Source organism: Sebastes umbrosus, chromosome 12 (genome assembly GCF_015220745.1).
Source record: "Sebastes umbrosus isolate fSebUmb1 chromosome 12, fSebUmb1.pri, whole genome shotgun sequence".
Lineage (NCBI taxonomy): Eukaryota > Metazoa > Chordata > Actinopteri > Perciformes > Sebastidae > Sebastes > Sebastes umbrosus.
The window spans coordinates 12685297-12710954 of NC_051280.1; the positions used below are offsets into that span (position 1 = coordinate 12685297).

General features: G+C 39.6%; 1 protein-coding gene across 4 annotated transcripts in view; it reads left to right on the forward strand.

Moving 5' to 3' along the window:
* pde1cb (phosphodiesterase 1C, calmodulin-dependent b) overlaps positions 1 to 20437 on the forward strand; it is a 107659-nt gene extending 87222 nt beyond the window's left edge. For 3 of the 4 annotated variants that reach the window (XM_037787836.1, XM_037787838.1, XM_037787839.1), the window contains 10 exons: positions 1757 to 1857; positions 3212 to 3340; positions 3861 to 3962; positions 8890 to 9010; positions 10419 to 10500; positions 11298 to 11418; positions 13439 to 13608; positions 14940 to 15173; positions 16179 to 16241; positions 16930 to 20437. In XM_037787836.1, coding sequence (XP_037643764.1) covers positions 1757 to 1857; positions 3212 to 3340; positions 3861 to 3962; positions 8890 to 9010; positions 10419 to 10500; positions 11298 to 11418; positions 13439 to 13608; positions 14940 to 15173; positions 16179 to 16241; positions 16930 to 16949 — 1143 coding nt within the window. In that variant the 3' untranslated portion in view covers positions 16950 to 20437. The remainder of the gene's footprint in view (positions 1 to 1756; positions 1858 to 3211; positions 3341 to 3860; positions 3963 to 8889; positions 9011 to 10418; positions 10501 to 11297; positions 11419 to 13438; positions 13609 to 14939; positions 15174 to 16178; positions 16242 to 16929) is intronic. The other variant, XM_037787837.1, reaches the window with a different exon arrangement.
* The last annotated feature ends 5221 nt before the right edge of the window (positions 20438 to 25658 follow it).

Genomic DNA, 25658 nt, shown 5'->3' on the forward strand with positions numbered 1-25658 from the left:
TTTTAATGCACTAATTTCTTTAACGCAATTTGCGATTTTTAGTTTGTAGTGGTCTCAGTTTTAAAGCTAGAGTGAAATGGCTGGCATCAACTAGAAAACCTAAGGAATCATTAGTACGAACCATGTCATACTAACTTGAAGGAGGTTAAATAACGCTCCAAACCTGCCCTAAATCTTGGCGAGGAAAAACTGGCATGGCCATTTTCAAAGGGGTCCCTTGACCTCTGACCTCAAGATATGTGAATGAAAATGGGTTCTATGGGTACCCACGAGTCTCCCCTTTACAGACATGCCCACTTTATGATAATCACATGCAGTTTGGGGCAAGTCATAGTCAAGTCAGCACACTGACACACTGACAGCTGTTGTTGCCTGTTGGGTTTGAGGTAGCCATGTTATGATTAGAACATATTTTTTATGCTAAATGCAGTACCTGTGAGGGTTTCTGGACAATATTTGTCATTGTTTTGTCTTGTTCATTGATTTCCAGTAAAAAATATACACAAACAATTGCATAAAGCAGCATATTTGCCCACTCCAATGTTGATAAGAGTATTAAATACATGATAAATTTCCCATCAAGGTACATTTTGTACAGATAAAGAATGTGCGATTAATTTGCGATTAATCGTTGTTAACTATGGTCAATCATGTGATTAATCGCGAATAAATATTTGAATCGATTGACAGCCCTCTAACTAACACATCATATCACACAAAAACTGAAGTGTAAGAATCACACGTTGTGGTGTTACGCAGGGTTATGTGTCAGTTGCAGCCAGTCAGGTTGGATGTTTCCCTCTGTTTCCAGTCTTTGTTCTAAGCGAAGTTAACTGGCTGCTGGCTGCAGCGTCATATTCACCGTACAAACAGAGTGGGTGAGAGTGGTATTGATCTTGTCATTTTGCTCTCGACAAGACAACAAATAAACACCTTTCCCAAAACGTTGAGCTATTCCTTTTACAGTTGCTGCTACTTTCACATCATCCTCCTCTTTGCTGTAGTCACGAATTGTGTCTTAAAAGGTTTAAACTCGACCTAAAAAAAACGTAAATAGAAAAGTATTATGTACATCCTCACCTTGTCAAGTCAAGTTAAAGTTTATAATAGCCCATTATAACAAAGCATGCCTCAAAGGGCTGTACACATAATAAAAACAGCAATAAGCAACTTTAGCTGAAAGGTTTTGTGACGGCATTAACTCGTAATGTAATTAAAGACAGTTTGACTTTTTCATTTATATTTGGTAACAGAGACGAACCAGACCTAGACCCTGTCTGAGGGGAAGGAGTGTTAAAGTGACAGTTTAAAATGTGATTCTCAATAGAGCTTGTCTTATTTAAAGCTTCCTTTTTGCTCATCTGACCTTTCCTCTATCTTCTCCTCCCCATTTGTTTCTTTTATCCCTGACGGTAATGTATTCCTCATGCCAAATACTTCCCTCTGCATCCTTTATATCACTGTTCTCCTCTACATCTTTCTGTCGTGATGTACCACTCCCTGCATTCTCCCTTTTTTCCATTCACTGGCTTCTCATTTCTCTCCTCTAATTTCTGTCCATTCTTTCCTCTTCTGTTCATTACTTTCCCCTCCTTCTCTCCTGTCGATGTCGCTGTCTTTTCCATTTCATCCCCCCCCACCCCTCCTTCTATATACTTCTCTTAATATCCCCCTCTTCCTCATTATCTTTACCTCACACCCCACCTCTTCCCTCCCCCCTCCTCTTCTTCTTCTTCTTCTCCTCTTTTGCCTGCAGCATTGGTTGACTGAGCTTGAGATCTTTGCCATGATCTTTGCGGCAGCGGTGCACGACTACGAGCACACGGGGACCACAAACAACTTCCACATTCAGACAAGGTAATGGATCATAAAATCAAAAATGCATGGCTGTGACTCACCCGATCAATGTTTTCATTTGCAGTGAGGGGGCTTTACAATCACACTGAGATCGCCTGCAGTGCAGTAATAACACTGGGGCAGGACGGGAGTCCAAATGAACTCCAGACTCTTTGCCCTTGAGAACTGGAGTTGGAGAGAACACATTGTAACAAAACCTTTCCTTATAATTATAATTAAAGTTACTCATTTTGTTGACAAACACCGTCTTAATACAATTCTCAAGTGAATCCTTACAAGTCCATTTTCTACAGCTCTTCGTACAATTGTCCAGATAACTTGAATTCACAAAGTTGAACTTCTAAAACTTTATTTAATAGTGTTGTCCAAAAATGTTTTCTATACATGATACATTTCAGAAAGGGAAACCTTCCAGATTATTTAATGTTTTATTTTCAAACAAATTCACTGATTTACTCTCACTGAACTAGATAGTTATCTAATCTTAATCTTTACAAACACCTTAGTGGCAGTTAAGGGTGGGAATCACGATACGATATTATCACGATACTCAAGTCACGACACGATCTTATTGAGATTTTAAACATTTAGCGATATGCTGACTATTGCGATAAGATATATTGCGATTTATTACCTTTTTTCAACTGCAAAGTATGCAGTTTGTCAACATCTGTTTTACCTAGTAAGAAACAGTTTTCACACTGTTCATCTCAGAGTTTTCATTCACATATCTTGAGGTCAGAGGTCAAGGGACCCCTTTTGAAAATGGCCATGCAAGTTTTTCCTCACCAAAATTTAGCGTAACTTTGGAGCGTTATTTAGCATTCTTCCCGACAAGCTAAGATGACATGTATCAGTATCTTCACTTTCGCTGTAAGACTGAGCCCGCTACAACCTCTGAAAGGCAGAATAGCGGCCGTCGGATTGTTAAGAGGTTATTAGTTTATATAAAAAAGAATTGATATGTGACGTCCATGTATCGATAAAATATTGCCACGCAAAATATCACGGAACTATGCTGTATCGATTTTCCCTCCACCCCTATAGTGGCAGTGGTCAATTTTAATAACATACTGAGGGTCCTATCTTATAGAGCACTAATCAGTTTTGTGTTGTGTAGAACCTGTATATCTTTGAAAGTGTGTATATTGCTTTATTTATATTTTTGGTAAGAAAAATCTTTTTTTTTGTTTGTTTGATTTTGTTCTCCCTTTCTACAATGGAGCTCCTCCTAAGTGACAATTTTGACAGATAAATTGAAGATGTTGCAACATCGAGGGTTTCATTATTTCTTTATAAGCTGTTCTTTCCAATATAGAGCAATAGAACTATTGCTTTGCTCTCTCTTTGACAGGTCAGACACAGCTATCCTGTACAATGATCGCTCAGTGTTGGAGAGTCACCATGTCAGCGCGGCCTACCGCCTGCTGCAGGACGACGATGAGATGAACATCCTCTACAACCTCTCCAAGGATGACTGGAGGTCAGCGAGAGAGATACTTAGACAAGACAATAAGAGGAAGAGAGACAGAGAGATGAAGGAGCTGAGTGTCAGCAAAGGGAAATAAAAGTCAGAGATGTTGTAGCTAGAGACAGATAGACATGACAGGTGGAAACCAGGCAGGTCAAGCAGAACACTTTCACAATGTACACATCACCTGTTCAAAGCCCAAAATGAACTTATCTCTTATTTTCCAAGATTAACAAATGTGAAAAAAAAAATCTGAAAAGTTGGATTACCTTCAAGGTCCAACAACTTTGTGCTAAATGGAACTGTTATGTGTGATAATATATTAGAGGAGACAGCTGCAATCCGATTTCTCACAGCATAAGCCGGGGCTTGTCACAGCAGATATTATAAATAGCTCTCAAAAACTGCGTCGGCTGGCTTCATTTACTTTTTGCGACTTCCGAAATAAGTCGTCTTTTATTATCTGTGAGTTTGACAGTTCATTATACAGCACATGGCTCATGTTTTCCCTTTCTCCTTTGTTTTCATCCAGAGAGCTGCGGGCTCTGGTGGTGGAGATGGTGCTGGCCACAGATATGTCGTGCCACTTCCAGCAGGTTAAGACCATGAAGAACTTCCTACAACAACCTGAGGGGTCAGTTTACTTTTCTTTCACTACTGTTTACACTGCCTGCCCTCGTCCCAGCAATTTACATCCTCATTAATCCTGCCATCAGCCGCTGTGTACTAACCTCCAGCTGTTTACAACCCAATTACCTCCGCCCTGAGGGTGCACTCAGACATTCACAACACGACAAACATTCATGTTTATATCAAATGGAGTGGGATGATATCTGTTGTGCAGGTTTTGTTTACTCCAAATAAAATATTGAAACGGAATGAGGACTTTGTGGCCAAATAGTACCAGATACCATGCATTATACAGTACAAGTATACAGCGAGGCATTGCCCTCTCAGGCACAAACACAGGATAGTTTGTGTTTCTGGGCTGAAAGTCTGCAGCAGAGTTATGGTGCTCTCACACCAGATTTGGCATTGTGAATTTATTTGCACACTGTGGTGAAAAACAGCCGGCGACAGAAATATTGCTGGCAGGTTTGCTGGCACACTGTAGGCTGCTACAGAAAAGACGGCCAGCTAGAAAACATTTGCCTCCCACAAACTATGTAATATTGTCTTTACCAGCACCATTGTATTTATATAACACCCATTTCGAAAGTTATTTTTATTAAACGGTCACTATATCCTGACAGTAGTGCATGAGACAGGTAATCTGAAAGAAATCATGTGCCTCTGTGTCCTCCGGTGCTCCTAATGGCATCTGCAAGATTTCACAGACCGGAGGAAAACAACCAATCAGAGCCGAGCTGGAGCCTGCTGTCTCTGAGCAGCTGTCAATCACTTGTGAACTCCGATCAAACTGTCAAACTAGGCAGCGCTGATCAAATACTGTTTAGCTGTAAAATGAGTAAGTTTGTGACCCGGCAGCCATGTTGAGATAAGTTGAGGAAATACCAAGCACCGCCCACGAGCCGGAGCAAAACATTTTAGGCGAGAAATAGGCATTACAGTAACAGAATATTGATTCATATTTGATCAGCGCTGTTTAGTTTGACCGTTTGATTGGAGTTCACGAGTGATTGACAGCTGCCTCCGTTAAATGAACAGCCAATATCTCTCTGAAATGACCTGTGATTGGCCAAAGTCTCCCGTCACAGGCTAGATTTTTTAAAGCCTGAAAACAGAGCCATGAGGAGGTGCAGAAGTCTAGTTTTCTCCCAGAACGCTTGAATTACAATGTGCTGAAATGTTATTTGGGAATTTTTGGCCAATGATGTCAAAAACATTCTTCCTACTGCAGGTTTAAGTTTAGGAGAAGATCATGGTTTGGGTTAAAATAAGCATGTAAGTTGCGTAACAAAAACACAGCAAAATAAGTCAACGTTGAATTTTGGTTTCACACATGACACAAACAGGTGAAAGTCCTGTGTTTGTCCCATCCATCGTCCCTGACCGCCACCCCAAACGGGCTTTGTCGCTCTTTAGTACATCACCTGGCTCACACCTCCTCTGCTCCTGTAAGAATTACTACGGCCTCTAGAGGTCGACGTCATCGTCTTGTATTCGTATCGTGATCAACCATGTGAATAGATGATTCTGAACATACTAGTAGGTGTAGCAGGCCCATTCTAACTCATATATAACCGGTGATAACGCCCATTCAACCAGGTGATAACATTCGACACAAAAAGCAGCTATAAATACATTCTCACCACTTGCAGTCAATAGCAGTTGTTTAGTGTTGGCAAATATATTTAATTTAATTGAGAAAAATCTAAATTCGTCTGTACAGTATTATAAGTCTCCCTTTGTTGTAAACCTTTTTAGGCATTTCTCAAGAACAGTTGTTGACCTCCCCCAAATTAAAAATAAAAAAGATCACATAAAGAACATAAATTATTCTTCAATTCAGCAAGTCAAAGTTCAGCCAGGTTGAATTCTGTGCGAGGAGGACTGGACAAGGCCAGCTTTATCGCAACAGGAAGTGAATATGCTTCAAATTAATGGATTTTCTTTTTTTTTTGCTGCACCCGAGGTCACCAGACTGCAGCCAGAACTTCCTTTTCACACATTTTGAGCACAGCAGGCTCTACATTGCAGTCACATAGCTGCCGTTCGCAAACAGAAATAAAAAGAGAGCTATCAAGCAAACTATCATATGACGTGATGAGTCATCACTTCTGATGTAGCTGCGGCGCTGACGGGCGAAGAAACTTGTTGACCTTCGGGGTGCTCTTTTCACTGTGATGATGCACAGCACTAGAAGACTGCTCAGAAAGCAGCGACGTGGAGATAAGCAGAGAACATATGTAGGAATCAAGAATATTATGCTGCCTTCCTATACTTGTGAATATAGTATATCTCAATTTTCAAAGAGTGCTGACTGGAAAGTAATCATCAAGCTACAGTATAGGGTACACACACACACACACACACACGCATGCACATAAATGAAATTGCAGTCTGCAGGAAGCTGTAATGCTGAATAGACTCTAATGTGAAGTAATTCAAACCAGTCTGCTCCAGGCCTGCTTTGAGTGCACTTTAAGACTCGATCTGCCACAAATGGAATGAGGGGGGATATTTGAGCTGGTCTTTCTCACCTCTATTTAACCTTGTGCTGTGTGTGTGTGTGCACGTTTTCATTTGTGTGCCTGTTTTCCATATTGGTCTGTGTCTGTTCATTCATGCGTCAGTCCATTAAACATGATATTTTGATATGGTTATCAGGTGATATCTCAGGCACCGCCGATGTCTGATGAGGTGAGATGATGTGTCTTCACACTGTGTTCCAGCGTAGAAAACCGATTAGCCTAATGGAGACAGTATTTATTTATTTATTTATTTTTGATGGAGGTGTTTTTTTTGTTTTTAGGTGGATGTACATGTGTGTTTTTTATGCAAATGATAATAGACATCTTTGTATATTTCAGCATCTGTTTACTGAGCATTAGTAGAGAGATATTTCACCATTTTCTTGTCTGTCACTAGTTTGACAGTTTGGGGGTGCCTCCATTTGATCAGTGCCATCACAACACTTGAAAAGGATGTCTTATTGTCAGCAGATCCCATGAAAAGACCAACAATGAATTCATCCCAATGATGCAATAATAATAAGTTTTGTCCTACAGCTCCATTGTTGCCCAAAAAGCTATTAAAACTAACCAATGAGCCGCATTGTTGTGCTGGGTTTCTGTATTAACATGAACACACACACAGTTTATTTTGAGTCAATCCCACATACACTGTCCTCTCACTACCAAATATGTATTAATCCACCACTGAAAATAGTCGTTAGTGTTTACTAGTGTTTGAGTAATGTTACTTTTAAAGATTACCAAGCCTTTTTTTATGAAACGGTATATTTGTGAGCCTTTTATAAAGATTGAAGTCTTCAATAGGAACCAATGCACTTGGGGCTGAGACAGGGTAGGGAAGTCAAAAAGTATCAAAAGACAGACTAATGCATTGTTGGTTTTGGACTTTTCATGTTGACAATATCACCAGTTTTATCCTTAAAGCAGAAATGCTCCCACACCTGCAGTCTCCTGAACCCTTCTGCAGTCAGCCATTGCAAAAACATAAGTTTTGAGGGATCTTACATCTTGCACGTTTGACTTCTATGCATCTTTTGCAATTATGCAACCTGGAATGGTGAGTTTATACTCCACCTGCTGCTCTGCACTACATCTTGTTTGCAGTAGATGTGATCCAGTTCAAATTCTTTGTGCACATGTTGCATTTAAAGAGGACCTATTATGCTAATTTCCAGGTGCATAGTTGTGTCTTGGGTTTGGGTTAGAACATGTTTACATGCTTTAATGTTCAAAAGACGCTTTATTGTTCTCACACCACTCTAACTAGCCTTGTTTGAGGGCGTGCCAAACTGGCCGCTAGGCAGGTATTATGCAAATGGGGTACTTGGTGACATCACCATGTTACGGAAGAAAAGGCGGGACTTCAAGCAAAATGTTTCAGGCAGTTCAGGAGCAGTGTTTCTGTGGGGGAGAGTAACTCCCTTTGGCCTGGACTTTGGGCTTTGTAACTTTGCAGACCTTTAACATGCACAAAAAACAGATAACACACTAAAGGAAAGGGGAAAAGAACAAATGCATAATAGGTCCTCTTTAATAATAGGTTCACATTTTATAGGTCCACATTTTTCCAAGTCTATTGTAAAACAATAGTCATGCATATTGACTTGATGTAGTTGTTGGCTGCTGTAAGTGTTCCCTCTGTCCTTATACTAGCTGTGAGGTGATTCCTCTCTAAAGCAGCTCCAATATATAAGTGATGCGGGACAAAATCTACAGTTCTTGTGATGTGTAAAAATGCATTTTAGAGTTCAGTCAAAGCGAACACGACTATTGGTATCCCTTTAAACTTATTTTAAGTCTAAAAAGACATAACTGTAGAGCCATTAGGGAAAATTTGTATCCAAGACATGTTGCAATGCCCAATGTTGATACATTTTTACCCCTAAAACCAGGCACCATTCTGATAATAATAATAAAAAAGTTTACCTACTCTTTTTCCCCTCTCACTTTTTAACATTTTATCATGCTGTTCTTGCACAGTCAATTTTTGTGAACAGATTGCTGTAGACACATTTGCACCTGTGCCACATTCAAACCATTCTTCTTTTTATGATGGACCCTACCGTCTTCAGGGACACTGAGTGCCTTGGAAATGTTCTTGCATCCTTCCCTTGGTTGCTATTTTTTCCAATAACCTTGTTGTAGATTTGTCTGAAATGTTTTTTCCTCATGATGTAGTTTTGCCAGGACATTGACTAAGCAGGGGTTTGGCCTGCAGATACAGGTGTATTTATCCTAAAATCCCTTGTCAAAACTTGATTACACAAAGGTGATCTCATTTCAAATTATTATGTTGCCTCCGAAACCATTCGGCTGCACCTGTAATGATTTAGCTGAGTCATATTCAGGAGAGTAATGTGGATTTCAGTATTTTAAAATTGTGCATCTCGGTCTCTTTTGCAGCATCGACAAGCCCAAAGCCCTGTCCCTGCTGCTGCACACTGCAGACATCAGCCACCCGGCCAAAAGTTATGACCTCCACCACCGCTGGACCACCTCTCTACTGGAGGAGTTCTTCAGACAGGTGAGTGGGTGTACATGGCCTGGTCACAGAGTAATGCATTGCTGGCTGGTCCAGTGTGTGCTTCAATGGTTTGAAGATTCAGATGCATGTAGAGAGAACACGACATGCTTTTCAACTGGTCACATACACCGAGCTAAATATTAGAAACACCTTCATAGTATACAACACTATAATCTACAGCCTACAAAATGAAGTTGAAACATCACTTCTGGAAAACCGTTTCAAACAGAAACATGAGACTTGTTGTGGCAGGAAGAGTACAGATGAAACAGAAAGGTCAATGATGGCATCACTCAATTTGAGTGTCCCAGTAAACAATGCCATTAAGCAAGGGCCGTTGAACTGGAAAACCTAAATGCAGACAAATGCTGCTCTTCAGCTTTGGATCGTGTCACATGATCTTCTTCAGTAGGAGAAGTTCACCCAGTTATCGTGGAATTTTAGATGTTCAAATAAATAAAACTGATCACTTAAAGGACTTTTCGACCATGTTGGCTCACTCAAAAGAGATGTGAGAATAAATGCTCTATTGGACCAGCTATGAGCCTGGGGAGGAACTATTCTTCTAGGATTTCTGAGGATTGCCGAAAGATGAAAAAACACTAGAGTTGATTTATCTTTTCTCAAGATAGTACACCTAAATTGCTTTTAGCGGCTCCTTTGGTGCTGGTGTTTAGGATTGCACTGGTTGCGACAAAAGCTATTTATTTTTCCAATTTACCCCCATGTGTGTGAGGATTCTTTCACACCACGAATAAAATAATGATGATATTAGGGAATGAATGTTTTAATATGGAGCTTCGGCACAACTGTACCCCTCAAAACACTTTAGTGAGACACGCAGTCAGATTCATAAATCGAATTGCATTGCAGACACTCTGTTCCTTGTCATTTTTGACAAAGCACCGTGGCAGATTAAAATGTAGAACATTACTTGATAAAACGATGCATATGGCTATAAATAATAGATTGTGGATTTGTTAATGTCAACAATAGGGACATGCGTCTAACTGGTGCCACATTGCTTTCATGTCTTCCATTATTAATCCGCATTGTTCACATTATCAGTGCTATTGTTATTGTGGTTGCTTTCACGAGGCCTTTATCTCCCGGGATATGAATTGGCGATAAATAGCTTCTCCAAAGAACATTGCCTCCCGACTCCACAACTCATCTGTTTGTGACAAATCAGAAGAGAAAATGAAACACATTTGTGGCCCAAAAGCACTCGGGGCGGGGGCCAGACGAATCCAGAGCCTGTTGATAGAAGTGTGAGCACATGGTGTACGGTGGCGGTGTGTATGAGTGTGTTTGTCGGCTGTGTGTGCATGTCTGGAGAGTGGGGTGCATTTTTATAGAAATCAAAGACTGAGAATGATTTTGACTGAGGAAGCTGCTGTATTTTCAGGGGGACAAAGAATCAGAGCTCGGCCTGCCCTTCTCTCCGCTCTGCGACCGAAAGTCCACAATGGTGGCCCAGTCCCAGATCGGTGAGTGGCTCTTTCAGCTTCACATACACCATATAAGGCTGTGTTTCTGTATGGGTATACAAGTTCTGCTCCAGCACGAGTTTATTTCAGAAAAATTACATTTTCTTTTGAAAAGATATTGTCTTTATTTTTATACATCTATATCAAAAACAACAAGATGAACCATGTGCCTCTGTGTCCTCCGGTGCTCCTAATGGCATCTGCAAGTTTTCACAGACCGAAGGAAAACAACCAATCAGAGCCGAGCTGGAGCCTGCCGTCTCTGAGCAGCTGTCAATCACTCACAAACGCCGATCAAACAGTCAAACTAGGCAGCGCTGATCAAATATGAATCAATATTCTGTTACTGTAATGTCTATTTATCGCCTCAAATGTTTCAAGAATCATCTTGTAGTGTACTGTTTAGCTCTAAAATGAGAAAGTTTATGACCTGGCAGCCATGTTGAGATCAGTTGAGGAAATACCAAGCACCGCCCACTGCCTAGTTTTAACTTTTGATCGGAGTTCGTGAGTGATTGACAGCTGCTCAGAGACGTCAGGCTCCAGCTTGGCTCTGATTGGTTGTTTTCCTCCAGTCTGTGAAGTCTTGCAGATGCCATTAGGAGCACCGGAGGACATAGAGGCACATGATTTTTTTCAGATTATTTGTCTCATGCACTACTGTCAGGACATAGTGATCGTTTTATAAAAATAACCTTTTATAATCATATTTGCTCCATTTCTACCCACTGCAGCTTTAAATAAAGAATGTGAACATGTATAAACTGACACTATGTTGCTGATATCTTTGCCACCAGGGTTCATCGACTTCATTGTGGTGCCCACCTTCACTGTGCTGACGGACATGATGGAACGTATCATCAAACCGCTCATCGACGAGGCCTCCCATTCAGGTTTTGCCGGCTTTAGACGCTCAAGGTGAGCTGCAGCACTTTCCTCTGAGAGATCATTTGGAATGGAGAAGTTTGGATGCTGCTCAGTAGGAGGACTGAGCAGATGGAAGTGGGAGACTGTATGCAAATCTGAGTACATTTTTAATCAACCAGCCTGTTTAATCAAGAATGGAAAATCTACAGTTTTCTACCCTTCACCTCTCATACCTGTCTGAGTAACTGCTCGCTCGGTGACGTGCTTAAACCTCAACAGCTCCTCTGCAATAACAGCATGTCTAATAGAAGTATTGAGAACAGCAGATGAGTCTCCCATGAGTAATCCATTTCTGTGCGTGGAAATGTCTCCACCTTTCATCGGGCAGAGCCACACACCTTGAAATTGATATTTTAGAGATGCTAAACTCGTCGTCCCCGATCAAGGGTGGGCCTCGGTGCTGGATTGGAATGCACATATCCATCCAGATGAGAAAGTACATTCCTCTGGTTCTTGCGTTACTAATAATTAAACTATCCACATAAATAGAAACTTGTATTTGTGTCTTTCAAAGGGAGCTTATTGGGAAATAAAGCAGTACTTGGGGAGTCATGGCTCTGTATCCGTTGCACCTGCACATCAATATCAGCCTCCCAGTTCTCCTCAAAAGCAGTCATTAGCATCACTCAGTGGGCCTCCAGTCGAAGCTAACCGAGTGGAAATCTCAGATAGTGTTGCCACTTGTGCAGTCTCCTTGTCTTCGTACACACCTGGGTGCTAATGGGTTTCCTTGGACTGTTTCTTCCCAGCATTTATAGCTGCTTTCAATCATGTGTAACTACGTCTGTCTGCCTCTGATTATCTGCCTGTCTTTCTCTCAATGTGCCTCCGACTCTGAAAGCTCTTGGTGTCTTCTGCCAAACTGGGTATGGCAATGTTGGTTTGTTGGTCCACCACTTTGGTCCAGACTGAAATCCCTCAACAAACATTCATCTTGAATTGGAATGACTAATTTCTAAATTTAGTATTGCACTTACATAAAGTTTTGGAACTCACAAGAGACATATTTGAAAAAGAATAGTGAAGCAGTAGAGGGCGAGATATGCTGACTTTTAGCCCCTACGGTAGTATGGGTCAAGCTTATTAAACCCTGAACTCCTCATTTCCCATGATGCAACTTGACAGCATCTTTCATCATACCCCTGCCTTTTACAGTAAATGCCCACTTCTCTAAGTTCACTTTGTAAAGCTTGGAAACGTTGTTAAGCTCCTTTCAGAACAACAAAAGACAATATTTAACTGTTTTCACACAGGCTGAGTAGCACTCTTAATGATAAATAAACTGAGCTTCATGTGTAAAATATGTGGAGTGCCTCTTTAACTTTTCATCCAGCCCCATTATCAGGTCAAAATATGAATTTGTCCAATACTTTGGTTTATGACCAAATACCTGCAAAACTAACGGCATTCCCATCAGCCTCAGTAATTTGTGTTTAGCAAATGTTAGCATGCTAAACTAAGATGCATAGACTGTGTGTAAGATGTGGACGTAGTCACCGTGACGTCACTGATTGGTTTGTGGACTGCGGTTTTGAAGCCTCAAGTTCGCCATCTTGGTTTTTGGCTGTCACCATCTTGGTTTCTTGGAACCAGAAGTGACATGAGAGGGTGGAGCTAAGTACAACCGAACGCTGATTAAGACATTTCTAGGCAAAAACACGGACAACTCCCAGACCGGACAACGCCGTGGTAGCGACCTATTAATCACAAGGTAGCCATGCCCTAAAGCGTACCCTGCTTTATGGTCTATTTGACTCTAAATGGGACGATGAGTTACTAAATGAACATCATACTGTGTTGAAGAAGACTTGAAACTAGCGATTGAGACCATAAACTCATGTTTACAATATTTACTGAGATAATAAATCAAGTGAGAATTAGGCTCATTTTCTCATAGACTTCTCTACAATCAGACTTCTTTTTGCAACCAGAGGAGTTGCCCCCCATGGCTGCAGACTCTTTGTCTTGTTTAACTTTTAACGCCCTTCTTCCTTCTCATGTTTCTGTCCAGTCTGAACAGTATTAGCTCAGAGGAGCCCAAGAGGCACAGCGGGAAGAGCTCCGACAGCAGCTCGTCAGGACAAAGCTCTCTGCTGACGGTGGACCTGAAGAACTTCAAGGCGTTGTGGAACGAAGAGGTTTATCAGAATAGAGAGAGGTGGAAAGCTCAGGCTGCTAAAGGTACAGTAAACCCAAACCACCAAAAATAATATACAGGAAAATGGAGGTGATTTGTGTTTCTGTCCGAATAGATCATGAGATCCACCAGGATGGGACAATTATTTCATGAAGCTGCAAAGCTCTTAACTCACTCAGAAGGGGATTTGGACTGATCTGCATTAGTGTGGGATACACAGTGATCAGTATGTCCACATGCATCAAGTGTTATTTAAATATTTATTCATAAGACGACACCACTTCCTAATTAAGCACCCATTATACAAGGTTAGAAGTTAAAGATAAATGTGAATAAATTATTATCTTTTGCTTTAAGCATCGGTTATTATAAGCCATTAATAAGAACGTTTAGGTTGCCATGATGTGCAAAATTACTGTGGTTGATATTTATCCTCCTCTTGCGTGACACTTGTTTTATCTTTAGATTGCTCTTCAATCAATTTAACAGTTTATTATCATTTCAATCGATGGGTCATTGTAAGAAGCATTTATTAAAGAATTATTTACATTTCTAACAGCAAAGAGATGTTTTCCTCACAACCTGGCAACCCAAATGTTTTGCCCAAGTCTTATTAACAGTCTATAAATCATTAGTAAACTTTAACCATTAATAGAGTCATTAGTTACAACTTATAAACCCTTCATAAAGTAGGACCATTGAAGTGTCTATAATCACTATTTTGCAGCTGTAGTCAATTTTATACTGACACTCGATAACATGACTATCTGTATGTGAAAGGTATTGCTTGTAGTGGTGATCAGTTTGCAGCTGTATGCAGTGTTTTAGCTTCTTTCAGCGCATTATTTTGGTTTTCCAGCCCACGACTTTACAGTTCCACTCTCACGACTCTCAACAGCAAATAAAAGCTCTTAAAACCTACAGTACACTGCCTGCTCAGCACCAAACAGCAGGCAGACACAGTTAGAGACTAGCTGTTGAACACAGTGGAGCATTTAGCAGCTGAAGAGCCAGATATTTCCCTCAGGAGTTGGTAGAAACAAAAACAGAAACCAAAAACACGACCCTGAGTGAATGCTAATGTTGCTCCGTAAACTGCTGAATGTGTAAGTAGGCAGCTGTTTGCTAGTTTACCAGGTCGACTTAAAAGGTGATAAATGTTTTTTGCAGCTTCTTCCTGCTGCCCCCAAGTGGCGAAAAACTCAACTAATGCAGGTGTATTATTAATAATATTAGAAATCTGCCTCATATCAGGTCCGAAATGGAACAAATGGTCCAATGAGCTCTCTCAGCCTTCACTGGCTTTTTGTAAGAATTAATGCACATGGACACTCACACATGCTAACCTATACCTCCACCCTACACGTGACCTCAGAGGCGGAGGAGAGAGCTAAAAGGGAAGCGGAGGAGCAAGCCCAACAGGAAGAGTCCATGGAGCCCCAGGATGTCGACACAGAACCAGAACAGCCTGAACCAAAGGAGGAGCCACTGGAGGGGGAGGACCCTGAGTCATCGGAGGTCAGCCGACCTCCAGATGGTAACACGGAGGAAACGGAGCAGGGAGCGCAGCCCGGGAGCGCCACACACAAGAGTCCTCCACTGCAGAACGGTACGTCCCGTTTAACTGTGAAATCCCATAGCAGGAGGTGACATAAGGCACTTTACATACAGTACACTGAGATGCATGCCTCAGTGGTCATTAAAGCTGCAGTGAACGTTTCTATCATTCATATTCATTATCAGTGTCATCATCGCCAACCTTTAGTACCCATTCACTTTCTTTAAAGCAGATAAAGATGCTACACCAAGTATATTAATATGGAGACCCCGAAAGGTCCCAGTAACTGTTTTATGAATGACAAGTAGTTTTTTTTTATTTTTTGAATAGGGCTGTCAACGTTAACGTGATAATAACGCGTTAACACAAATTTGTTTTAACGCCACTAACATCTTTTAACGCATTAATGCAACTTGCAATTTTAACTTGCGCAAAATGTTTTGCGAGGAAAAACTGGCATGGCCATTTACAAAGGGGTCCCTTAACCTCTAACCTCCAGATATATGAATGGAAATGGGTTTTATGGGTACCCACGAGTCTCCCCTTTACAGACATGCCCACTTTATGATAATCACAAGCAGTTTGGGGCAAGTCATAGTCAAATCAGTACACTGACACACTGACAGCTGATGTTGCCTGTTGGGCTGCAGTTTGCCATGTTATGATTTGAGCATATTTTTTATGCTAAATGCAGTACCTGTGAGGGTTTCTGGACAATATTTGTTCCCTCCCATGTTGATAAGAGTATTAAATCCTTGACAAATCGCGAATAACTCTTTTAATCGATTGACAGCCCTGGTTTTGAATCAATGCAGGAATGAGTCCCCTGGAATTAAAAATATAGTTCTGTGGTTTTGAACAATTTTGGGCTGCACAACCTGAGTTTGTAAAGACTGACTGGCAGGTCACTGAGGTTGAACATATTTTTACAAAGTTCATAAAGGAGAGCGGAGGCTTTGAGGATTTCATTTTCTTGTTTGGATAGAGTGCATGTGTGTTTGCCACGACTTAATGTGCATCAGTGTGATGAATAACACGACAATTCTGACTTTTCAGGAGAGTTGTCTGAAGGAACTGAATCTCCAGAGGGTGAAGAAAACAAGAACAAAGAAGAAGATGGTGAGTTCATTCCTGCAGCCCACGACTATTGACAACAAATAATAATAAATAAAGTGAAGTATCTACACAGCAGTGCAGTCAGTCCTGCAAGAAGTCACCAAGGTTATAACATTGAGTTTTTGTTGAACTGTTTGGTATTGATTCAACTTCATAATCATTTTGGAGGCTGTAGTTTGTGGTGATGTTGCAGAGCGGTGTTTCTCTTATTTAGCCTACCATCGTTGATATAAATGGGGTAGACAAAATAATAGAAACACTTGTATGCACCTAATAAACTGGTGTGTATTTTACACAACGATTACGACACTACTATTGTCAACTATTAAATTAATCACTAGCTATTTTGATAATTGACTAATCGGTTTGAGTGATTTTTTAAGAATAAAAAGTAAAAAATTCTCTGATTCCAGCTTCTTAAATGTGAATATTTTCTAGTTCCTTTACTCCTCTGTGACAGCAAACAAAATATATTTGAATTGTTGACAAAACAAGACATTTGAGGACATCATCTTGGGCTTTGATCAACATTTTTCACCACTTAATAACATTTTATATACCAACGAACTAATCGATTTATCAAGAAAATAATCAGATTAATCACCATATATATTTCACCATAATATATGATCAGTTTGATGATGTATAATCTCACTTAAATTATAAATATTCTTTGTTTGTGTTCCCAAAGCAGAGGTGGCAATGGAATAAGCGAGCTGTGGAGAATCACGGCCTTACTGTTGCATCTCTGCTGCGCTGCTGTCGACCTGAACCTGCTTTTACCTGTATGGGAGAACTCACACCAGAGGGAAGCCATTAGTTGGACTGCGTCGCCCTCTACAGGACACCAAGAAACTGACACTTTCACTTCCTTTTTTGTCTCTGTGATCAACTGTTTATACTTTCACCATATTTATACTCCCAGGCTCTTGTATCCAGAGCTTGCAGCTCTACCCACGTGCATTATTCCCGCCTTCCTGCTTCCTGATGAAGACGATACAGAAGAAGATTTAATGAAGAGGAGCCTTTGAAAGACACTGAAAATGCTTCTTTTCTTTTTTTTGTTTGTTTGCCAATCTTTTACTTCACTCTAAGTTGTGTGTTTAACTCAGCCACAGACATGTAGCCATTGTACAAATCCCACTTTTCACCGCTGTGGTGTGCTCCTCTGTTTACAGTCTTTGTTCGATTTTAACATCACGAGTATTGCTAATTTATTTTGGTACTTACTGAAGAATACATTAGCGCAGATTTGCGGGAAATGCAGGATAGATCTATAGATCTATAGCTGCGACAGCATACGAGTATGTGTACAGTACACTGGGGTTAAATTCATAGGTTTATAGCGCTACTATTTTACTAGAAAGTCCTTTTAACACATCCACTCTATAACTTCTCCCTGTGCTTTTAGGAGCTCCTGTTGGGAGTCTCTTATGTTTCTGAGGCGACTACAAGAAACCAGTTGTGGCTCATTTTTTTCCTTCAACATGTTTACTTTCTTAGTGCTTTCCTCCGACATTGTGCAATTCTAATGCGTTTGTGTTCCTTGCAGCCAGGTTTATATTGTTTCTGTTTGTGTTTCTGTCCTCTTTACTGTATATATTGAAAGTTTGTACATGTATGGATGTGAGGAGGAGGAGTAGAAATCCTACGATTCCAAAATCCACCAACAGATATTTTCTTTTTTTGGATATAATGTAAGATATTGTAGTGAGAAATGTCCAAAAATTAGAATGCAACTTTTGCATTTCAAACATATCACTCGTTCAAGTTTTTGTAATATATATAAAGTCTTTTTCTTTACTTTTTCTTTTGTAACATTCTTGTTTTGTTTTGCATTTGTTGTGTCCTCTATGAATCATGCACTCGATATGTGTCTAATATCCTCACACTGTGTGTCATTTCTTCGTCAAACGACTTCTTCTTGATGCCTTCTTCTATGTATTTAAGCTGTAGCAAAGAGTCAACATGTCATGTCGCTGAATTAGAGGAAAATCGTATCTATGTATTTTATTTTGCAGTACAGTTATGTTCCAGCAGCTTCGAGGTTGCTGGTGTAAATGTTTTGATCGACGTGTTTACAGTGTGCTCGTACACCTATTAGCCAGTTGAATCCATCATGCTTCTGTGATGCATCTGAGGCTATGAGTCCAAACTGTATCTGCTTCTTGGTCGTTCGCCAGGTTTTTAAAGGCTTGTAATGTTGTGTATAGGAGATGCAAATATTGCTTACTGTGCATATGTAACATATTGAACCTCTGCAATGCTGGTTCAGCTTTTAATATATATACTTAATATGTGTAATTGGAAGAAAAGAAGCATTTTTTGGCAGTATTTGCATAATGATGGATATGTTTTCCCTAAAAATTGTGCACTTTTATTTAGTTTTTCTTTTGTGTTTTAAATTCTAAATTTATTGTGCCAAGATCAAGGCATATTATTTTAAAGTATACTGCACAGGTGTATACTGATACATATACTAAAACATAAACATAGGGTTCAAAGAGGGGAAATAATTCAACACCTAAACATTTATATAAAACTGTAGGAATTCTTTTTCAGCCTCTTTGTTTTAATACGCACTCCTCATTTTTATATTATAACAGGAACTTTAGTATCGTGCTGGGATATATAAAGCAGATTGTCACGTAATGTAACCACATGCTACTTTCTACCTAAAAGATACAGTCAGTGGTTAGCAAGCCAGCTGGCTGAATGTGTGCCTATATATATGTGTACTTTCCATTTGACACCTTTCACGTGTAGGAAAACTAATTTTGTGATGTCATTTGAATCTGTACTGATCCAGGTACAGTCAAACAAAACTGTTCATATCTTCCTACAATTACTCACACTAAAGAGTTTTATTTTAGACACTGTTGGAAAGTCTGTCTGTAAAGTCAGAAGTTTGATGTTGCAGAAGTATTTATAGTGGTATATGTTGCTCTTTTTTATTTAGAAAAATCTATTTTATAGCTGTATAGCTTTCTTTTTGTTTTACTGTACTGTTCGCCGGATTGTCAAAAAGTACGTCTCCAACATGTAATGACATTTTTAACTTGTCATTTTGTCTCTCCTCTCTGGTTTCATTCGTCCCTGTGTGTGTGTGTCGTTTCGATATGTTTTATTCCACCAGCTCTGAAGTCAGAAAAATAATTCAAGTGGCTCAAAACTGTAAATTTAAAGTGTAAGAATCATTTAAAAAATTTGATTTATAAATAGAACAAATACAAAAAAGTCATTGCGTGCTCAAAATAGCCTGCCTGATACTTGGTAAAGCAGAATATATTTTCTGTACCAAGGGACCAACACATGTACAGTCTTGTAGTTTGCTCTATCTTTCACTTGCTACTGTGATAGCCTACTGTATGAATATTTAACAGGACTTTATACCAACCATAATCAGAAACATAGCTGTATTTATGACATGTAAAGACTTCTAAACATGGTGTTTTGTAATTGTTACCACGGAAACAGATTAATTGTTGTTTGTTTAATGCTTCGTTTCCTTGTTTAGTGTCAATCACTCTTTATGACGGATCTCAAACTGTTGTAGTGACTGAGGTTAGATGGATGTAAAGCGTGTGTGTGTGTGCGTGTGTGTGTGTGTGTGCGTGTGCGTGTGTGTGTGTGAGAAACTGCCGAAAAATACTTAATGTGCATTTCCGATCTCCTCACTGTGACCTGCTCTATCGATGAAGAGTGTGATGAGATGAGTGTGATGAGATGAGAGTGTGTGTGTGTGCGAGTGTGTGTGTGTGAGAGAGAGAGAGAAAAAGTGATGCAGCAGGCTGTTTAAAGCTGCAAACAATTCTCACCACTTAAAACATAATCCGCATTTTATTCCCACTTTAAAGATCCAATTCTCATATGTTTTATAAACCGTATCAGGCTGACTGAATATGTTTACTTATATAAAACAGAAGTAGACATATAAACAGTTATGTTAATTAAATAAACGTAAAGGTGGGTAGTCAAACTAGCTAACAAAAGAAAACCGCCTTTATCCTCCACGACATCTATGAATACACAGACGGACTAAGAGAGTGTGTATGTGTGCGTGCGTGTGCGTGTGTGCGTGTGTGCATGTATGTGCATGCATGTGTGTGTCACTGTCCCATGCCGGCCAGGCGGCCGCGTGTGCCACCATGCTCTGTGACTGCACAGCCGTATCAATAAATCTGGACTCAAAGGGCTCAGATCATGTGTGCCTGTCTTCATTTCTGAAACAACACCACAGTATCAAATGACATATTTAAAGGGGCGCTTCGCTGATTTTACACATGAAAGATCAGTATGTACAGTATAGTTTCAGGGAAGTGTACTATTTTCTCGATTAATCACTGAATTGTCTATAAAATTCCTGAAAATAGTTATAGAGTAGGTTCGCAATTTTTTTAAACCTATCTTAATGAAACAGTGTGTAACATTTCAGGGGCTCTATTAGCAGAAATAAAAAAAATATTCATAACTATGTTTTCATCAGTGTATAACCACCTGAAACTAAGAATCGTTGTCTTTTCGTTAGCTTAGAATGAACCCTTCATATCTACATAGGGAGCGGGTCCTCTTCAGGTCCGCCAAGTTGCTCCGCCATGTTTCTACAGTAGCCCAGAACGGACAAACTAAACCACTCAGTTAGTTAATCTGCAACCGCACCTTCTAGATGTCTCCAAATCTTACACACTGCACTTTTAAAACAGTGATCATGTGCCCATATCGGCATTGAAACTGTTTTTGTATTGCTGTAATCATTCCTCTTGTTCATACTGACCCCTAAGAGATCTCATTCTTATGTGCTTTCAATGTAAGAGATGGGGGACAAAATCTACACTCCTTGTTTTGTGCAAAAATAGGTAGTATAAAGGTAGTATAAAATTCCCTGTACGTGTTTCCACAGTGTTTCCCCATTGAGCTGCAAAAAGCCTGTTTCAGTGTTCATATAAACACCTCACTATTGTTTTAAGACAGACTTGATGAATTGTGAACCTATATCTTTAAAAAGCGACCATCACAATTTCCCACAGCTCAAGGTGTCGTCACCTATAGCTTTATCTAACCACCACCAACAGTTCAACATCCACAGATATTTAATGTAGAATGACAGAAAACAGACAAAAGCAGCAATTGCTCATATTTGAGAAGCTGGAACCGGAGAAAATTTGGCATTTTCTGCTTGATAAATGGACAATTAATCAATTATCAGAATAGTTGGCAATCATTTCAGCACAGATAGAGCTCAGCACTTTTGGAGCTTGACCCACACACTAAGGATACAAGTCAGGATCTCTCTGCATCTGCTGAATCAGTTTGAACCATTCTTTCTTTTAAAAATGCGTTGTTTATTTGTGAAGCTGTGTATTGTTAAAATGTGTGGCGTCCTAGCATAAACATATACTCTAAAGAACCAAAATTAAAATACTCATTATGCAAAATGAATCCATTTCAGAATCAAGTTATAATATTACTGGATTATTATTATTATCATTGCTGTTATCATTAATGTGTTTATCACGTGCACTAATGTTGCAGCTGGTAAAAGTAGAGCTAATTGTAATTACTTAATATACTGCTGGGTAGCTTAACCTATAATAATATATCATAATTTAGTAGTTGATTTATATTTAATATTCAGATTATAATATAATAATAATCAGATTATGCAAAGTAACTATAGCGGTCAAATTAATGTAGTAAAGTAAAAAGTACAAGCCTTCCAAATAAAAGTAGAATTATAAAGTAGCATAAAGTAAGTAAAGTACAAGTACCTACTTAATTGAACTTAAGTACAGTACTTTACATTCCACCACAGGGTGTTATTACTAATAACACTAATGATGGCTCTGTGGTATTCCAGTGTACCGGTGAGAGGCACAATACCTGGAGCCTGATATCAAAACAGCTAAATGGAACTCAGCCATGATTAATTTAATTATTTACACCTGTTCTTTTCCTGCTGTGGCAGTCAGTCTTCCATGAAAAAGGCCTATTCCCACCTCCAAGCACACTAGAAAGCTGACACTCTCACTCCACGCTCTTTTGCAGCTTTGTTATATGCTTACTCAGGGGTAAGATGCCGAAATGATCGCCGTGAATCCTCCAGCTGTGATTTCTGAATTCACTGAGGAACTTTTACCTTCAGTGAGGTGTGTGAAGCCTTTCAGCTGTTTGTTAATCTCAGTCACAGTTGGGACTGCAGAGCCTCAGCTTGAATAATGTTTGAAAACTCTGAGAGTGGCAGAGTGGACTGGTTATACTGGGACAGTGGACTGGTTATATCCTGCTCGGAGAATGAACAAGATAAGAAGTTGAACCTGGAGTGGATTGTGGAGGACTCACATAAAGCCGGTCAGACTGGTGAGTAAACAACAAACTCACTCTGAATCTAATGGTGCCTTCAAATGAAACTCGTGAGCTTGTGTTTACGACAAGTGAAGTCGTGAGAACACTGCTGCTAAGCATCGGTAATTTTACGTTACTGTTGGCGTCTTTAACAATTTAGCAAGCAAGTGGGTAACATAATGCAGGAAATGAAAAGACATAATGACCGAGTAAAAAGATGAGGCCGTTAGGAATATCAACATTTTCCTCAGACATATTATAAAATTATGAAGAAAAACAACATACGACTGAAATTACAATATATTAACTTATTATGCACCGAAAATGAATTTTCCAAGGCCTCCGCCATTTCTGACAACGTCAACAAACACGTCACAACTCATGAACTCTGAGATTTCAGAAACTTTCCACTTAGGAAGTTGTGAATACAACAAGACGGGGGCGTTCATATGGCCTCTTCTTGTGAACACGGTAAACTCGACCCCATTTGAAGACACCATAACTTTCTTCAGAGAACAAGGTCAAAGTTGCTAAGTAGTGTTGTGTTTTTGTGCATATACATTGTACACTCTTTTTTTTGTTGTAATATGTGTGTTTGTGGCCGCAACCGCTGTGGAGTTTATATTGTTATATTATACATCTGTTGTCTGCCTTGGGGATGTTTTTCTTCTGCTGTTGATTCTATAAGAAGTGGTTATTTAATTTATGTAGCTTAATAATGCTTGTTTTCACCCGCGGTGGTGTCTATAGACTTTTAATTTATTGTTAGTCATATTCGTTTAATTGTCTGAGTTTTGTCTGTTTTTCTGGTTGTGTACTGTAATTGATAATCAGTTGTGTGCACTATAGGCTGTAGAGTGATGTCTAACAGGAGCATATCATTGGTTTGGACACTATGATGTGTATACGCTGAAATGTTAATGCACCCACTGCAGTGTTAAATTATTTTGTAGCCTAAATGTGTTCTTTAATTCAATAGGTCTATCATATAACGTCATCATCATATACATTTTTTCTTTCTTTTGTTCTTCTTGTTTTAAAGTAACAGTACTTTTACTTGAGTAAAATATTGTAATACTCTTTCCGTCCCTGTACTTACTTATCTACTTTGCTTAATACATTCCTTCACATCTTTGAAATCTTTTGTAAATAAAAAATTCAGATTACATAGTTACATTTACATAATAAAATGACATTTTCTTCTCAACCACTATATAAACATAGCCAATGGTAGGGTGACAGGAAGGATTCAGGCCTTCACATTAAATCTCTGATGGGCAAATATGTTTTCAGATTTTACATACAAATAATCTAAGTGACGAAAAAGAAATTTGACTTTTCTATTACTAGAATTAGCAAAAGACTGCTTATATTTAGTGAACGCAGCCTACAGTATGAACTGTATTGCGTATTAGCTATAACATGAACATGTCTCACAGTCAGTAATCCACTAGATGTCTCTGTTAGACCTCAAATCACACAGAAGCTCCCCCCCAACGCCACCTCTCTCAGCCTCAGAGGGCCTGCAGCACTAAAAATGATCAACGGACTTGATGTATACCGTGTCACACTCCCAAGATAGTCAGTATATAGCTCTTTATCCACCATGTAGGCAGCTCCACAAACATTACACACCGAACGCATATTTATCACAAGCAGCATGCATATTCATGGGCAGGTTGATGGAGCTCGTGGAGGGATGTGTATGAGTTCTCAGCACAGCGCTGAGTGCCGAAGCAGAAGGCGAATGTTAATTCAATTATACGGCAGCTGTTCCTTGGTGCCCATGGCCACTGTGTTTGCACTAGAACAGAAATCTTGTATTAGGTCCCTCGCCATAAAAGACCATTGCCAGGCATGAAAATGGGGACTGCCTGTAACCAAAAGCCATCAACCGTATTTTAAAGAGCTTTTAATGCTTATTTTTGGCACGATTGAGGAATATGGTGAGGCTGCAAAGTAAGATTTGTGTTGTTTTTTTTTTTGCTTTGGCTCAGTGTTGATTTACGCCGCTTTTGTTTTTGGTCATTATTCTTTTAAATAGTCAATCTGCTTGGAAGTTAAATGTGCAAATGAGTTTCTTTTCCTGGTATTAACTCCAGTCAAGGGTGGTTGGATAAACACGAGTGTGTGTCCTGTGGTGGTTGTTCATTTTTATTACGTGAAAGCTAATTTACAGATACATAAACTCTTTCTTTCTGTGTGTGTGTGTGTGTGTGTGTGTGTGTGTGTTTCTTCTCGTGACTTTGTGTATTAACACATGCATAAAAAAAGACACCATCTTGGTCTTCAGTTGCTCCCGTACATGCAAATGCAGTTTGTCCATGCATTTATGTGAGTGTCGGTATTTGTGCTCCACCCTACCTCCTGTCCCGGGCTCGGGCTGAGCTCCAGTATGACTTGGTGGAGGAAGAGTAGGAGGAGGAGGAGGAGGAGAAGGAGGAGGAGGGAGGGGTGTGAAGGCATCCGCCAGCCTGTTCCTTCATTACCCGGCTCCCTGAGACTCGCTCTCTGTGATTTAATCACATGGCCACTGGCGGATACTGCTGCTCTGATGTACCTGGACCTGCTAATAAGTTTGCTTTTCCTTCATCAAAAGGAAAAACAGCCACACCTGTGGGAAGGATGCACTCAACTGCACATTGCATATGTGAAACATACGCACGCAGGCAAATATGGAAGCACCTAAACACAAAAAAATGTGTATTATCTTGATTATTGTCCTCCTATCACAGTAAGGAAAGAAGGGGTTGAACTAAAGATTACTGCCATTACTGATTGATAAATCTGCTGATACTTTTCCCGATTAATCAATTTGTTTGTTCTAAATGTTAGAAAACAGTAAAAAACCTTCATTGTAATTTCCCAGAGTTCAAAGTGAAGTCTGCAATTTACTTGTTTTTGTCCAACAAATACAAAAATACATTAAGTTTACTGTCATATAAGACAAAGAAAAGCAGCACATTTGACATGTTTTTTACTTGGAAAATGAATCACACTTAATGAAAATTAAATAAAAAAAGAATAGCTGCCAAATATAGAGCAAATATATACTGTAAATAAAACCTGATGCTATCA